The sequence below is a fragment of the Ciconia boyciana genome, chromosome 1 (genome assembly GCF_034638445.1).
Source record: "Ciconia boyciana chromosome 1, ASM3463844v1, whole genome shotgun sequence".
Classification (NCBI taxonomy): domain Eukaryota; kingdom Metazoa; phylum Chordata; class Aves; order Ciconiiformes; family Ciconiidae; genus Ciconia; species Ciconia boyciana.
In genome coordinates this window covers 213,141,763-213,159,012 of record NC_132934.1, presented here as the reverse complement: position 1 = coordinate 213,159,012, position 17,250 = coordinate 213,141,763, and the positions used below count along the sequence as shown (strand labels likewise).

At 40.6% G+C, this 17,250-nt stretch overlaps 1 protein-coding gene across 3 annotated transcripts in view; it reads left to right on the top strand.

The window, feature by feature from the left end:
- Nucleotides 1-17,250, top strand: part of DLG2 (discs large MAGUK scaffold protein 2) — a 1,049,275-nt gene that overhangs the window by 134,738 nt on the left and 897,287 nt on the right. For all 3 annotated transcript variants that reach the window (XM_072850809.1, XM_072850805.1, XM_072850803.1), the window contains one exon: nucleotides 16,378-16,476. In XM_072850809.1, coding sequence (XP_072706910.1) covers nucleotides 16,378-16,476 — 99 coding nt within the window. The remainder of the gene's footprint in view (nucleotides 1-16,377; nucleotides 16,477-17,250) is intronic.

Sequence of the window (17,250 nt, the reverse complement as noted above, 5' to 3'; positions counted from 1 at the left end):
CTCAACATTGTTCTGCTTTTGCCATTGCCTTGTGTTTGCATAGAGTTAGACATGCTCACGTAAAAGCCCTTTTCCTTTGTTGCCTCTCATTTTTATTTTAACATCACCATCATGTTGTGCTTTGCATGAGAGTTTAGAGGAGTCACTGGTCTGACAGGTCCTTTCTGACAGGGAGATTTGATTTAGTTTAATAATTGTTTATTTAGTTTAATAATTGTTTTCTACTGACATTGGTGGGAGGGGGAACAGAACTGGGATCTTGGCATTAAACAAACTAAACTAGATCAGCAATGATGAAAGAGTCACATCCACCACAGCAGGTTTATTTGGTTTTATTTTTTCACATTTATATAATATGCCTATCAAACAACCTCTAGGCAGTTTTCTGATCTGGGATTTGTTATTACATCTGCAAAGGACTGGGAGCAGGCCAGAACAGCTGCTAGGGACCAGAAACAATTATTTTCCCCAATGAAAATGTGCCTGAATATTAACCAGCATACAGAATTAGCCAAACTTTTAATTAACCAATGAGTCTCTATTGTGATAAGCATTGAGGTCAGACTATTGTGTAAATTCCACTTCTGTGTATCAAGGTCAAAAATAGTAGATCTAGTAGTTAAAGATAGTGTGAAAATACCACTCAACAAAAAACTGTTGCAATTTAAACGTATTTTTTCTAAAATATTTTTTCTAAAACATGATATGTTTTAACAAGGGCAGTTGTCATACCAGAGTAATCTGAAAAAATTACCTACATAAAAATATCAGAATGTCCCAACAGGCTTCTACCACAAGCTAGCAGTTCCTCCAAAGAGTATGTGATATAATTCATTGTTTCTAATAGGATTGTGAGAAATTATATTTTAACCACCTGCAAAAACAAATACATCAACTCTTAAAAATATAGTTCTTTGCCCTGTAAAACTGTAAAATTGATATTCAGGGGCGAAGGTACTCTAGTTTCACTCTAAAAATATTTCAGAGCAATTTGTCTCACTTACACGTTTATTAACTCTGATCATTCACCAATACGAGCAACTAAGCAAGAGAATTCACTGCTCTCCATGTGCAAAGGACACAGGTCTCCATAGAGAGGTTTATGAGCCCATTATATATTTCTGCAGTCTACCAATACTTCTGTATTAAAATGCTTCTTAAAGAGTTCCCAAGAATAAAGACAGATATCACCCCAAGACTTCTGGATCATATAAAGATCACCCTGGGAGTGATTTCTTGGATAGGTGCATATATCTTTGCTCAGTAAGATAAATATATATGTAAGAGAAAATATCCTTCCTGCTTTATTTAGTTTTTTATAAACTAGGACAGGTACTTGCAGGTTTTAACAAATAGTAAATACAATCCCAAATGCAACAACCTGGGAAATGAAAGGGAAGCTGTCACCTTGAAAATATAATTTTTTTCCACATTTTATATGTATAATATAGTTACAGATGACATGACTAGAACCACGGGACTTTATGCATTTTCAGCTTGTACATTTTACATGTTTGACTGTGCTTAACTGTCACCTGTACCACTTTAATTTGTAACAGGTTGTAGTGAAAACTGCCCCTGGTTTAGAGACGAGACAATTTACTGCTTATTTGCCATTATAATGTTTAGGTGGATCATGAATAAAGCATTTGTCTAGACCTTTGTGTTCTGTGAAGGAGTGAATTTCACTCTGAGCCATTCTCCTTCTTCCTGAAAAGAGCTTTCAGGAACATGTTTCTTTTTCCTATGTAATCTTGATTGATTTACCCATCCAAACAGCCTTGTATAGAGATCACTTTCTGGGCTTATTTCTCTAACTATATTTTCCTCGCTGTTGGAAGCCTCTGTTGACTTTCACCTTTCTACCATATCAACACCACTCTGTTTGTCTTACTTTTAAGGCCTGTCGTGGCCTGTCTCCTCTCTGCATGTCTTCTCTTGTACTTCTGTTGCAACTGACCTCCATGTCCACTTCTTCAGCTCTTCATGACATACTAAATGAGGAACTTTTGTGGTATTGCCACCTCCATTGTACATGAGCTCTTCAGAAAGAGCTGTGAGAATGAGCTCTCATTTCATCTTTAAAATTGTGTTTTGTCCCAAAAGAGAGGTGGTTGCAGACATAGCAGTCATTCCTGATATGATGTTCTCCTCCTGCTGATCAATATTGTCCCACTGTTTGCTCATGTTTCTCCAACTTTTGTTGTTCTGAACTGAAACGGACAGTTTGTTGGAGCAGAACCCCCATGTAGTAGCATGAATGAGATGAAATCTGTGGCTGGATATCTGCAGCCTCACATCTCTGTGAGGTCCCTATTCCCCCTAAACCCCAGAAAACTAGATTTACAGATGAGTTCTGAAACTGAGTTTTTAATACACCTTCAAGTATCTCCTGTTTAAAAAATAGCTGAATCTCACGATTTCATCAGCCTGCATAGACCTACACAATGCCAATGAGGAAAAATGGTTGAACCCATTGATGGTTCTCTGTGCCTGTGAATGATCTCAGCACTCCAGCCGCTGCTTGGCTGATATGTATGGCTGCTGCTCCTTTTCTGTCAAGAGGTCAGCCTTGTTACTACATAGTTATAACCCCAATAGTGGTGTTTAGTTCATTGTTGCAGCTGCATAAAGTTTCTTTGCTGAAAGAACAAACCAAAGCAATGAAGGTTTCCCAGGCCCTCCAGTTCTTTGCACGAGTGTAGGGGAGCCTACCTGGTTTTCTGAAATGCTGTGCCCTGTCACTGTATATTTTTTTTTTTAGCTCAGCACTTTCAGGTAGTCAAGGTGTCTCTTTCCAAGAAGAGACAAGGCAAACAGCTGCTGTGCAAACTAGAAAAAAAATTAAATTAGGAGTAACAGACATAGTGGATCTGAAGTCCATGTTCTATCGTGGTTTAACCCCAGCTGGCAACCAAGCACCACAGAGCCGCTCACTCACTCACCCCTGGTGGGGTGGGGGAGAGACTCAGAAGAGTAAAAGCGAGAAAACTCATGGGTTGAAAGTTTAATAGGTAGTTTAAGATGGTTTAAAAGACAGTTTAATAGCTAAAGCAAAAGCCGTGCACACAAGCAAAGCAAACCAAGGAATTCATTCACTCCTTCCCACGGGCAGGCAGGTGTTCAGCCATCTCCAGGAAAGCAGGGCTCCATCACATGTAACGGTGACTTGGGAAGACAAACACCATCACTCCAAATGTCCCACCCTTCCTTCTTCTTCCCCCAGCTCTCTATGCTGAGCATGACGCCATATGGTATGGAATGTCCCTTTGGTCAGTTGGGGTCAGCTGTCCCGGCTGTGTCCCCTCCCAACTCCTTGTGCCCCCCAGCCTACTCGCTGGTGGGGTGGGGTGAGAAGCAGCAAAGGCCTTGACTCTGTGTCAGCACTGCTCAGCAGTAACGGAAACATCCCTGGGTTACCAACACTGTTTCCAGCACAAATCCAAAGCATAGCCCCATACTAGCTACTGTGAAGAAAATTAACTCTGTCCCAGCCAAACATGGCACAGTTCTCAGAAGAAGGTTTTTGAAACTCTGGTGGAAACAGCAATGGTAACTATTAAATTGTTATTGTTTTAATGAACCACTAAACCAAGTTTGATCTTTGTGATTTGAAATTTGTTAATTAAAATGAGAAGAGATCTACTGAGAGATTTCAGGTCATTCATTACATCACACTGGTGTCTTCTCTCACACATTTTTTGGTGTTGTGGTAGTTTGTAGAAAACCAGCGGTAACAAAACAGACAACTTTGTCTCTTCCTAAGGAGTAGGAAGATCCATGACAGACATATGCCTCCACTTATGTAATCAGTATTCTTTTTTTGAGCTATCTTGTACTTTTTTGACAGTAAATGCTCCCAGGGTACCCAATGGTATCTTTGCTAGGTCAGCAGCAAGCCTGTAACTAGAGGTTTCAGTATTCAGGATGCTGACTACACTGTTGCCTGAAACAGTTCATCTTCTACAGTTACGGGTGTATTTCTTAATGCTGTTTGTTCATTCAGTATCACTTTATTTCTTAGTTGGCTTCCTTGCTTTTGTTCCCACCTAGGGAATGTGCCTGACACACGCACATATCTTTGCATTCACAGCGGATGTTTCTGTTACTTTTGAGGATTAAAATTGTCATATATTGCTCTTCACTTGCAATTTGTGATGATCTTCTTACCCTTGGACAAGGACCAAAAACCTCCTTGTATTGATGCTCTGTTGTATGGAGAGCCGTCACAGAGAGGGGAGGACTGATCTGATGTCCTTGCCTAATGCTGAGCAGAGGGAAGTGCTGCAGCTTTCTGTTGAAATTGTAGTGAACTTGGAAAAACTTTGGACTTTGTGTCCAGCTTCTCAGTGTTTTGTTGCAGCCCAGCCAAAAGATGGCGAAGGCTTGGATTGTCTTTGCAAATCTTGACCAGAGTCTTGGTCACAAATACATGGAAGAAGATTCCTAGTTAATCATAGCTAAGAGAATGGGCGTTGTGGTGTTTCCAAACTGTGAAATGACATCACTGATTGCAGATATTTGTCTTAATAGTAGAAACTGCATTTTTGCCAGTAACCTTGAAAAGTGCAATATTAGAATTGACCATTGCTTTTAGGGGCACCTCTTGTGAACTCTGTTTTACTAAGTACTGCACAAACAAGTATTAAGAAGATGATCTTGCTTAACTTCAGCTTTGGTTATAAGCTAGTGAAATGTGAAGCTGACCTCATAGTAATAATGCAATAGGATGTAAAGAATACGCTACATATAAAGAACAGCACACAGGGCTGTGTGCTGTTGACATTAACAAACATCAGTGTTTTTATGAGGCTTCTGAATACAAACAGAATTGGAATTTGAGCCCCTGCTAGTGAGAAGTGAGGTTGTAGAGTAACTAGTACATAAAGGTGATTGGGGATGTTTCAAGCAATTATTCATCACCAGTGAAAATATTTTCAAATATTTTCAAATAAGTTTTTCATCTGGCATTCCTCCAAGCCTATATGTACATCTCCACCTGAGCCAGCCACCTTGATGGTAGAGACATCCCAACAAAAAGAAGAAAGACATATCTAAGCTGCCTAGACACATTTCAAGTGCATAAAGTAGCAGACAGCTTTAGCGTGAGATGTTGCAGAGTCAGAGACAGTTTCCATGAGACTGAATCTATTGCCTCATCCAGGCTCCCCTTCTGATAGTGTCATCTGGACCTCGGTGTCAGTGAGCTGTGATGAGGGCACTGTTTCTCAAGTAAAGAAATATCAACTTCAGCTGGCAGCTCTGGAGGATTCCTGGTCCCTGTAGGAACCCAAGGGGGACATACATGAACCATACGGGCTATGTAAAGTAGTATGCGTAGCAGGAGCATTTCATGGACTGGGAGACTTCCTCCCTACCACCCTTGGCATTGCCTGGTACATGAGGCATTTGCTCCTTTTCTCACGATGCAGTTGACAGTGATGTTTATTTAAACAGCTGCCCTTACACTTCTGTGCTTCTACAACCTCAAGCTCACAGAAGCCAAAATCCCTGTACAGTCATAATTTTTTAATAACCTTGGTCAGTGGCTAGTGTTAATAGTTCTTAATAGTTCTGTGATTTCACTAATATGAGTCCTCATATGAAAGCACAGGTTTCTGCCATCTCTCCATTAAGCAGTGGCAGATTCTTATCCAGCGTTTAGCTCGTGACAGTTGTCACAAAGGAAATTGTCTGGCAGATCCGTGGAGCCCCAACCTACTGCAAAGTATTTAGGGAATATTTGTTTTCCCTTTCACTTCACATTGTCATCTGTTTATCAACATTTAGGGAGCATGATGACGTATTCTGCAATTTAATGACCTGAGTCATTCCGCTTAACTTACCTTTTGAGTCCTTTTCCTTTTATATATATCGGCGAAAAGCATTTTGTAATGCTCTGTAGGAGGGAAGCTGAATGATGAAATGGCACTGTGTTTTGCCAAAGGTTTTGTTTAGCTGCAGTATTTTTGCATGTCAGCATGAGTATATATGATGTGTAGCTCAGCAGCCATGACTTAGCAAGGCAGCCTGCCACTGTAATGACAGCCACTGCTTACTTCCCCTCCCTATGGCTCTGGCTGAAACAAATATTCTTCTACACCAAGGTTTAGGATGCTTCAAGCAAAACTATCTCAAGAAGTAAAAGTCATTACAATATTCTCCAGTGTTTTGATTTTGTGTGTTTTGTTTTTTTCTTTTCTTGTCTTTAATACTGGCTTTATATCCTTGCATGAATGTAAAACACCTTTGGTCTTCCTAAGTATCATTTTATGACATATCAGCCCTGTTCTCAAAATGGGACTGGTTTTATTACTGCTATTGAGTAGTCTGACTTAAATTCACCATTTCTGGCAAGATCGGCCACAAACTTTAATCTCAAGTGAAATGTGGGTAGTTTCCTCCTCGGTAATTTCTCTGGAGGTATGTGTAAATAGGAAGAGACTGTGTGGGCCAGTGGTGGAGACAGGAGATTGGATTCTATTCTTGGATTTGCTATGGACCTGCAGTGCATCATGAGATAAATCAGAATTCAATCACATCATCTAAATGACTTCTTGTCTAATGTATTTCCTGCAAGGTTATCATGCAGTACCTAGCACTATTGGGTGTTTCTCCTATTTGGAGTTGTTATAATTCTATTATATATTTTTTTTCTTACTTTAACATCTTACATATAAATTTTATAATGGGGAATAGTATGATCAGAAACAAAAAGAGATACGAGGCTTGTCATAGTAAAAATACAGTGCTAGAGCTTGTCCTAAACTGTGTGTGGTACCACGTGCACACTCTTGTTCTCTTGAGAACTAAGAGGGATACAGTCCTCTGAAAGCAATTGTCATAGCTCTCCTGACCAAAGTAGAGGCTATTATGGTTAGCAGTAAATGAAGAGCTGCCCCCAAAGGCCAAGGCGGTCCACAGGAGCCATTGCACTAGTTCTTTTCCATCAAAAACTCTAACCTTACATTCATAAAAGCCCTATTATCTCTAGTCTGAGGTCACTCCATGCCAGCTGTACGGAACAATGGTTACCAAGCAGTTCCTCAACTTGCACCTTAATATAATTGTTATTAATTAATACAGCCTCTCTCATTATGATTGTTACAGGGAACCAGATAGCAATGCAACATCAGCAGTTAGATAATTGCAATTTAATCGAAATGGGTCCATTTGCAGTGATGCAGAGCTGGGAAAAGTGAACAGGCAACAGCAGGATCTGCTACGCTGCACAGCTAGCTGGAGATGGTGAGGAGAAAGGCCACCCTCATCCTTTCTGTTCCTCCCATCATGATACCATTTGATTGTCTTGATTTGTAAAAAGATTCGAGCCAGCTCCTTGGAGGCCCCAAGAGTTTAGGAATCGGTTCTGCTCCTGGATAAAAGTGAAGTCTAGCTCATCATGTGCTACACCAGTGTGTATGAAACATGGAAACTGCTCTGTAATATCCTCCTGGCCTGAAGAGCACTGCAGTGATTTACTTAAATGTTTTGCATCTCTGCAGCTATGTTTGCTGCCACCACTGCCTCAAATCTACTGCACCTACTATAGCTATGCACCTGAAGAGTCTAGCGTTCATTTAATTTTTTTCTGGTTTTCAGGGGAAAATGCACCAACTGGGGGCTGTTACTGTGTAGGTCTCCTGTTCAGATCTTGACCTCAAGCCATGTGACTAGTGTCCTAAGGGGGACCACTGAAGTAGCAGTTTGAGCTAAAGGGCTGTACATATCCTTGGGATTTCTGGCAAACCCAGCACTGAGCCCTGGAATTGGTAGTGAAATTCCCATACTGTGCTGTGAACATCTTTGGAGGGAAAGTATATCGGTTTCAAGAAGAATTAAATGTGAAAAGAACAATTAAAAAATATTGCGTTATTGTAGCAACCAAAGCAGTTGGGTTTTTTTGTTGTTGTTTAAAAAAAAAGCCGCACTGATGCAATAAAAAATTACATGAGAATAAATGTATCAAGTTGTTATGGCAACTGAAATATGTAGGTTGGAATTTATGTATCCAGAACTTCTACGTAAGTAAAATAAGCATTATCCTTGCTAATTAAAATATCATGCAAATATTATTTAATTTAAAATAATTAGTCATGTTTTCTCTTACATTTAATGACTTACTTTATGTTTTCTGTTTCCAAGTATTTGCATTTGCTTCCAGCTGTGGTCCGCTTGTATTTTCAGGGCAAGATTGTGATTTCACTAATATGGGCTTAAATGTGAAGGGACTCCACTGAAGCTCATGAATAAAATGTATGCAGATGGGCACAACTGGAATCAAACCATGTGCTTTCACATGTTATTCTTACTGCAGCTGACCTTTCTGCTCGAAGGGGCTTTTGGCAGGTGTCATCACTCCGTGCTTGAAGGGACCTCCTGCAACCACAACTCCCTATCTTTCCCCCCAGCTTGACACAGTGCACATGGAGCTCCTTCCAGAGCCCGTTTCTGCATACATCCTGCCCTTTCAGCTGTAAATTTAGCTTCCAAGATGTTGTATGATAGCCAGTTCTAAATGAGCATTCATTAATTATGTTCAGCCTTTTAATTTTTCTAGTCCTTTTCCTCCAGCCTTCAGGAGAATTCAGTAATAGCTTCTGCATTATTTGAAAGAAATAGATCTTTAATATCTCAAATTACTCTTCATATTTCATCTTCTTTATGCCCAGCAAAGTGCAGACTGATGGCTGAAAGGTAAGGAATGGGGAGAATGAGCGTCAGGTTCTGACTGAATCCCAGTGAGCGGAGGGAAATGCATTTATTTGTTTTAAGTTTTCACCTCATTCATTCTCATGCTCAGAGGCGTCTGAATTTGCCTTATGGCATTTGATAACACTGTTGCCAAGAATGTTTTGGGAAGTAGTCTATCAGGGTAAGAACTCAGCCCTAAATAAGTTAATTGTCTCAATTTCTTATGTGGATAGCTGCCTGGCATGGAGCTACAGCAAGGGTGGGTCTTTGCCTGAAAACTGTAACCAATCTGTCCAGTCTCATGCTTCGAGTCTCATTCTCATGCAGCTGAACTGTGAATCATTTATTTCTTCATCCTTGCAGCTGGGTGCATCTTTGGAATGCTCTTCTTGCTCAGTTTTCCTCTTTGCCACATGCAGCAGGTCGGCAGATCCTTCCAACCACCAGTATTTGGTGTGCCAGGTGTCAGCAGGGGAGAAGCTTGTGTTTGTAAAGACTCTGGTCACTGCACAGTGCCATGGTTCCTCCCCACTGCATGAATCATTGCACTTGGCAGAGTCCACCACTGTGTGACCTTAGCGACACTCTGCTCCCTGGAAAAGGAGACACACGAGTGCCTTGTTTGTAGCCCAGCTGAAAATAAAACTCTGCCTGAGCGACACAGGAGATGGAGCCTGGATCAGCAGGATGAAGCTCCTGGGTGTGTCTTCTGGTTGGTCACAAGGCTTGACTTTGTGGAGCCAACTGACTCCAGCCAGCTTCATCTGAACTCTGTCCGGGAGGAGAAAAGCTGAAGCATGAGCTAGTGTCTCCTCCCCGCCTGAATTTCCTGCCTGGAAAGTCAATTGTCTTGCCCCAGACCAGAGTCACAGTGCAACTGGATAATTATGACATGGATAATCAGGGAGAGCGGGTTTCAGTATAGGCTTTGTGTTAGCCCAGCCAAAGCGACTACTAACTGGTAGCTTGGACGATAGCTTTGAGACGGGTGGTCAAATCTGTATCGGGGATGAGCAAATGCAAAGTTCTCTAGTGACATTCTGACATGCAGCAACACACTGAGAGCAAGACTAGTGTTCAGGAGGGTGGAGCAGCATTAAATCAGATGCTGACCTTTCTGAAACACAAGCCCACAGTCACATAATTGTTCCTGAGCTCTAACACTCTTTAAGTCTGTCATAAAATCTGAAAGGTTGAATCCATATTAGCTAAAGTGGAATCATAAAAATCCCAGGGTAAAATAAATATTATTGTGATATTTATGCTCACTTCCAAACACAATAAAAAAAATTTCAAACACTCGTGGTGTGATTTGTACAGTAAAATCCATGCCCAAATGTATATTTTTCTTTTCTCCATTCACATTTACTGGTCATATTGGGAAGACTGGTGCAGAAGGGACTGCAGTGACATTCTTGCAGGGTTTGGCCCTGAGACCTTGTATCAATGTGCAACATCACCCTGACTTGAGACAGCTGCAAAGACTGAGCTAATGCAATGTGATGTGGAGCAAACCTTGACATCTTCAAACAACAAACCAGAAACCATAACATGGAAATACAAACAAAATCCTTTCTGATGACTAAATGATTTGACTGGGGATACTGAAACATGCTTCTCTAAAGGGCTTCAGAAACACTTGATTAGGCCCCTTCTTTTTTGAAGGATTTTGTGGACAAGAAGAGAGCTCTGCTATATTATTTCTGGACTGAAATTTAGGCCCAGCTTAAGCAAATGAAACTCTGCCTGGCTTCTGTGGTATTATATTTCTGATTTTAGTTTCTAGCATGGCCTGCTCTGGGATTGTCTGAGTTTTCAGTCATCTGTGATATTGGTGAAAGTTAATTCCTGCCAAAAAATTTTCTAAATTATATTTCTTCCTGTAATAAGGACTATAAGAAGCGTAGAAATAGGACTAGCAGGGTACAGAAAAAGGAAAGCACATCTTATGGTCTCTAGGATTATTCCTCTGCATTTCATTGCAGGAAAAACTCTTCAAGTCCCCAACGACGCTTTGTCTCCCACAAACCATCCAAGACGTACAACATTTTTTTTTTTGTGGTCCAAGATTGTCAGCAGCAGGAGCCAAAACTGAGATGCTCACAATACATTTATTTAGGAGAGCTGTGAACTCTGCCTAGGTACAGCAGAAAGGTGGAGCCCTGGGTGGATGGGTCACAGACACAGAAGGCGTTCTTGCTATTGCTGGCATGTTGCAAAGGATGAACTTGACTTGCATCCAGTTTTAGTTAACACATGGCTTGAGCACAGCACGAGTGGGGTTGGCTCTACCCTGGCGCAGAGGTGTGCTGCGTTCTTTGCTAATATCAGTCTGCTGTCCATCTCAGTTCAGCTCAGGTTGCTTCCTACTCCAGCATAGCTGAAAAATGCATTAATTTACATCAATGTCCTGTAAAATGGATAATTCCAGCATATGTCATGTTGTATTTTACTTTCCCCCTGTAGCTTTTAAAATAGTCTAATGATTTTTTAAAATGCTTACTTTTGAAAAAGTTAATTAAATAAAAGCAGTGTCTCTCAGCACTATATATTCCTGGGAGCATTTGATTACCAAGATAATAGATTTCTTGACAGATATTGGCATCCAAAAGTTAACAGATCACTGTTTTTTTATACCTTTCCTCTCTTAATGTAAATCATTTGGGGCAAGCTGGCATTTATCTACAGCTTCTCATGGGACTGGAGCAGAGCTACCAATTCGTGATACAAAATGCCAAAAGAATTCTCAGATCAGCTTCTGTTTTGAATTTCTCTCTAAAAGCACACAGGAGAGCATTCCCTAAGCTGCCGGCTGTAGGAGAAGGTGCATTAGCTCTCTGAACCCTAAGGCAGTTTGTTGTGGTTTAGCCCCAGCCAGCAACCAAGCCCCACGCAGCCGCTCACTCACTCCCGCCGGGGGGTGGGGGAGAGAATCAGAAAAATAAAAGTGAGAAAACTCGTAGGTTGAGATAAAGACAGTTTAATAGGTAAAGCAAAAGCTGCGCACACAAGCAAAGCAAAGCAAGGAATTCATTCACTGCTTCCCATGGGCAGGCAGGTGTTCAGCCATCTCCAGGAAAGCAGGGCTCCATCACGCGTAACGGTGACTTGGGAAGACAAACGCCGTCACTCCGAATGTCCCCCCTTCCTTCTTCTTCCCCCAGCTTTCTATGCTGAGCATGACGCCATATGGTATGGAATAGCCCTTTGGTCAGTTGGGGTCAGCTGTCCCGGCTGTGCCCCCTCCCAACTCCTTGTGCCCCCCAGCCTCCTCGCTGGTGGGGTGGGGTGAGAAGCAGCAAAGGCCTTGGCTCTGTGTCAGCACTGCTCAGCAGTAACGGAAACATCCCTGGGTTATCAACACTTTTCAGCACAAATCCAAAACGTAACCCCATACTAGGTACTGTGAAGAAAATTAACTGTATCCCAGCCAAAGCCAGCACACAGGTGCAGATTTATGTAAGCTCGTGGGCTGCAGCTCCCCCACACTCCCACTGGTGCTCCTGGTGCCTTTGCAAAGCTGATCAGCATTTTCTAGCCACAAAGTGGTACATGTGCCTTCGAAAATATCCCATACAGGTGTGTGTGTAAATAAATTCAAAGTCCTGGCAGCAACATCCAAGAGCATGGAAGAGCAGAATAAGGTTTGAATGTACGTTTATTTGGGCCTCAGCCTGAGAGGTAAACATGGTAACTATTGTGGATGGTTACAAGTACCTCATATTGATACATTAGGTATAAATTCTGGAGCCAAACAATAGACTGGAGAATTGATCAGCTGTTACAGGGTTTGGCTGCTATAGGAAGACCTCCTGTAGGAACTCTTGGAAACCCCATATGCCATAATTGCCTATGAGGGCAGGTGCTCCTTCTGGCTGGTTGCTGGCTCAGACATCAACAGGAACATGCTGCCTGCTGAAGGTGGAACCAGTGACAAGTCTTTCATAATGCATAACTGTATACTTTGGCAAAAAAACCATCAGCAAGAATTTTGTTGATGGTTGACTGTGATGATTGTGCATGTCCTAATAAGCTACAGGAAAGATGTGTTATAAACACAGAAAAGCTTTGCTGAGCACTGTTAAAATTAGATAAAATTAACAAGGTAGTTAATGTGATTACTGTTTTATTAATAAACATTTAAATAATGCTGTAAGTTTGCACAATGAGAGAGACATTGCCCTGAAGAGATTACAGTCTAAATAGTCCCTGCTAATTATAATCTAAATAGATTAGCATTAATTATACACAAAATTGGAAGCTTGCTTTTGGTGTGATCTACAATTCTCATGGTTACTACCCATGTGAGCAAAGTTACCAAGTGAAGTTTTAATCTTCTTTTGCAACATTTGCTTGTAAACTCTCTTTTTCTGACCAACTTGAACAGAATAAGGTAATATTTTCTGTGTGAAGAGGAAGATAGAGTTGTTCCAACTACCAGCCTTCTAGATACAGGGGTCTGATAAAAAGTTTAGACTTTGGTCAGTGGTTTTAATTCAAGCTTGAAGTCATTATTTCCAGAACCTCCTACAAGGAGGTAAGAGCATGGTGAACATGCTCCACTGCATTCATACTGTGTCACCCTGGGGCTGCCAGCTCTGCTTCTCGTGGTGACCCGCACGGTTCAGGAATAATGAGGTGTTGCTAAAATACTTATTTTGCATGAGTAGGCAGCTTTTGGATATAAAGTTGTCCTGGTTTCAGCTGGGATAGAGTTAATTTTCTTCCTAGTAGCTGCTATAGTGCTGTGTTCTGGGTTTAGGATGAGAATAATGTTGATAACACACTGATGTTTTAGCTGTTGCTAAGCAGTGCTTACACTGGTCAAGGACTTTTCAGCTTCCCATGCTCTGCCAGGTGCACGAGAAGCTGGGAGGGGGCACAGCCAGGACACTGACCCCAACTGGCCAAAGGGCTGTTCCATACCATATGGCGTCATGATCAGTATAGAAACTGGGGGGAGGTGGCCGGGGGGCAGCGATCACTGCTTGGGGACTGGCTGGGCATCGGTCAGTGGGTGGTGAGCAGGTGGTGAGCGGTTGCATCACTTGTTTTTCCTAGGTTTTGTTCCTCTCTCTCTCATTGTTTTGCTTCTCATTCAGTTGTTTATTATTATTATTATTATTATTATTATTATTATTATTATTATTATTAAAATTTCACTTAAATTATTAAACTGTTCTTATCTCAACCCACGAGTTTTCTTACTTTTGCTCTTCTGATTCTCTCCCCCATCCCACCGGGTGGGAGTGACTGGTTGTGTGGTGCTTAGTTGCTGGCTGGGGTTAAACCATGACAAAAGTGTACAAATAATTTTAGACAGCGTAGGCTTTTGGTTAGCCTCTAAAAGGAGGATTGTATGTAATCAAGAATAAGAAAAGACTCAGATCCAAGAATGCTAGTTTTTAATAAATCTATCACAACACACAACAAGTATCCTTTTTGCCTCTTGCATTATACAGTCCCGTTTATGTCATAACACAAAGTTAAATGGCTACTGGTTTTCAGATAGATTGCTAACGTATACTTTGTTCAAGTTTGGGAACCATATATTATTCTGCTAATGCTTATTGAACCTTAATACACTGGAACAGAGAGATGTTATTACAATTACTCTTACTTGAGCTCTTTGTACCCTCCTCATGCCCTTGGTTTGCTGCTCTTCACAATTAATCTGTGACCCATTTCCCTAAGGAAAACAACTGAGACATTGCATAGCATCTTATGACATTGTTTCATGTTCTTTCAAAATACTGGAGTCAGCTACTGGTGAAAAATTTGAGGAAAAAAAAAATGTAAAATATAAACAAACTAAAGTTCCTTATCTGATATTGCAGCTGCACTCATTTGATAAATGCTGCCATGCAGTCTGTAGTTTCTGCTGAAATTTGTCAAACCCCTTTTGAGAATTTGCAGAAACTTAGCTCCTTTAGGATCAGGCAGAGTTTGGTCTTGATGATTAGAGCAAATAAATAATATATTGATTTGCATAGTTTATATTGTTGCCTGTAAATAATAACAATGGTAAACATTTATGTCAGGTATTCAAAGAAAGCAAACATGAAATGAAAATTTTTGTGCATGCTTTTTTACTCCTTGTAAAACCAGTTTTCCCTTCCTGAAAGAAATACTGAGGGAGTTGCTTGGATTTTCTGTAGGCTCTGAGGTGAGATGCAAGACCTGGGTTCAGTTCCTTGCCTTCCTGCATAATTTTGGCCCAGTTGCCTTGTTATCCCTTCCTCCCTTCCAGATTGCAAATGAGGGATATGCAACACCCGTCAGTGACAAGAAAGAAGATGAAGGAATGCATGGTTGTCCGTGACTGCGAGCATGTTAGAGAAGCTAAAACTTTAGATAGGACATGCATGGAGTCCTGTGTGCTCAGCCCCATGTAGTGCTGAGCTGCTGGGCCTGATCCAACATTTAAACACATTCTTAACTGGAGCACAGAACTAATGCCGTTGGTTCCAGTGAAGTTAAAAGCACGTGCCTAAGTAGTTGGCTGGATTGGGGCCAGCATTCAGTCTTTTGCTGGATGGAGCCCTAAATAAACAATCTAGTATCAGAGGGGAAAACATTTGCACATGTGGATGTGATTTGGCTGTTTCTGTGGCATTGGCTTGTTGTTCTCTAAGTTGTGCTGGCAATGGTTGGTGTACTTAAAATGCTAACAATTTCTTTCCTGTTGTGTTAAAATTGACTGCACTCCTGGTGCACAGGCTAAAAAAGGATGGGTCTAAATCACTCACAGAGTCTGAGATGCTCAGTGCCGACAGATACAAGACACTGTACTCTGTTTGAATTCACTCTGTGTTCCTGTTCGTGCTCTTGCAAAGTGCCCAGAAGTTTTCTGAGATCCGAGTTAGTGGCAGTTATCATGTTTCATTCAAAAGCTAACTCTTCAAGCACATTTTTGCAGGGCAGAGCATTGTAAACAGAGATGTCATTTACAATATTTATTATCTTAATACAAAATCGACAATAATATATTAGATTTCCAGCAGGAAAATTGAAAACCCAAATATAGCCCTTTACTATATCTTCTATTAAAGATATTATTTGAAAAAATACTATGTATTTTATGAGGGTTTTCTGTAAGCAATATAAGATTGAAATCTGTGTAAACGAAGGAAAGGTGACAAAAAAAAGCATTTGAATTTAAAAGATTTGCAAATATGACTACTACACAAGTATGAAACACTTCCAAAAATATGTGACTTAGGATAATGTCATGAATTAGAAATGAGAAAACAAACCAGGTAATTCAGTTGGTGCTGTAAGGAAATCTATTCCTGCAGCTACTCCAGATGAGAACCCCATTACCGTCCGTGAGACTTTTTGGCAGGGCACTGATTTCCTTCCTTATCTCTATGTTCTGATGCTGAGAGCTGCAAAGCACCTTGAATGCCTTCTGAAGTCAACTAGAGATTATGATAAGCATTATCTTGTAGATTTAGCCTATTAAGACTTTCACAGACTTCCATGAGAGTGGCTATAAGATTAAAGCCAGAAAATTTTTCCATAACAAAACATTGAGGTGAAAATCTTATGTGTGAGCCACCTGATATTTATCTGAATTCAGGCTATGCTTTTGTATGTGCATGCTAATCTTTACATTTAAGTGTGATAGAATTATAGTGAACATTTCAGCTACTTTATTTGATTTTTTTTCTCCCTCTTTAGTCTGCAGCCTCCAATGGATCAGAAGGATCTGGACAATGTGGTGAACAGGATAAGGAGAACCAGACTTATGAAAATTGTGTGGTAGACATGAAGACAAAGGTATAGTCTACTCTTTTGTGATGGAGAAGGAAATCCTTATTTAGTCTAGTTTTGATGGAGGTGAAATGTGTAGAATACATTGAATTTGAGCTCCTGCAGTCATTTTTTTGCTGCTTAATGACTGCACGTACATTACCACATTTGAATGAGGCTTATGGCTGCAATTTATTGCTGTACGTTACTAGCCCTGTACATTTTATGCTGTCCTAGGCCAGATTTCTTTTTTATTTTAATGTAAAAAGATTGTTAATATCAGTGGTGGTTCTACAGGATTGCTGATCTGAAGATGTTTTCATTTCAGGGTATTTTTGAAGTCTAAGTGTTGCACAGTTAGTACATTTTATTCAAGGTGTTTTCACTGTCTCAGTGTGCGTTGTAGTTTATTTTTGGTCTGGAGTCAGTATGGAAGAACATGAATGTCAGCGAAGTGATGATTTTTGTATGGGCAGTCTAATGATACCTACCATAAAACCACGCTGAATAATACATGAAGCAATATGACTTCATGACTGTGGTAAGGGGGTATGTTACCCTTCTCTTTGTAACAGTCTTGCTGCTTGCAATGGTGAAGTTATGAGTGTTTCATTATAATATCTCCATTATTTTCATAGGTTCACAACTTGGCTGGAACAATTCTCTTGGGCTTAGGTATTATTATGTAGAGTTTCAGTCTTGAAGTCATTGTGTATTTTTTCTTTTCTAAGTGAAAGAAAATTATTAAGTTTTCTTTTAAAGTTAGCAAGCTGGAAACATGATGAAAAGAAAACAGACATT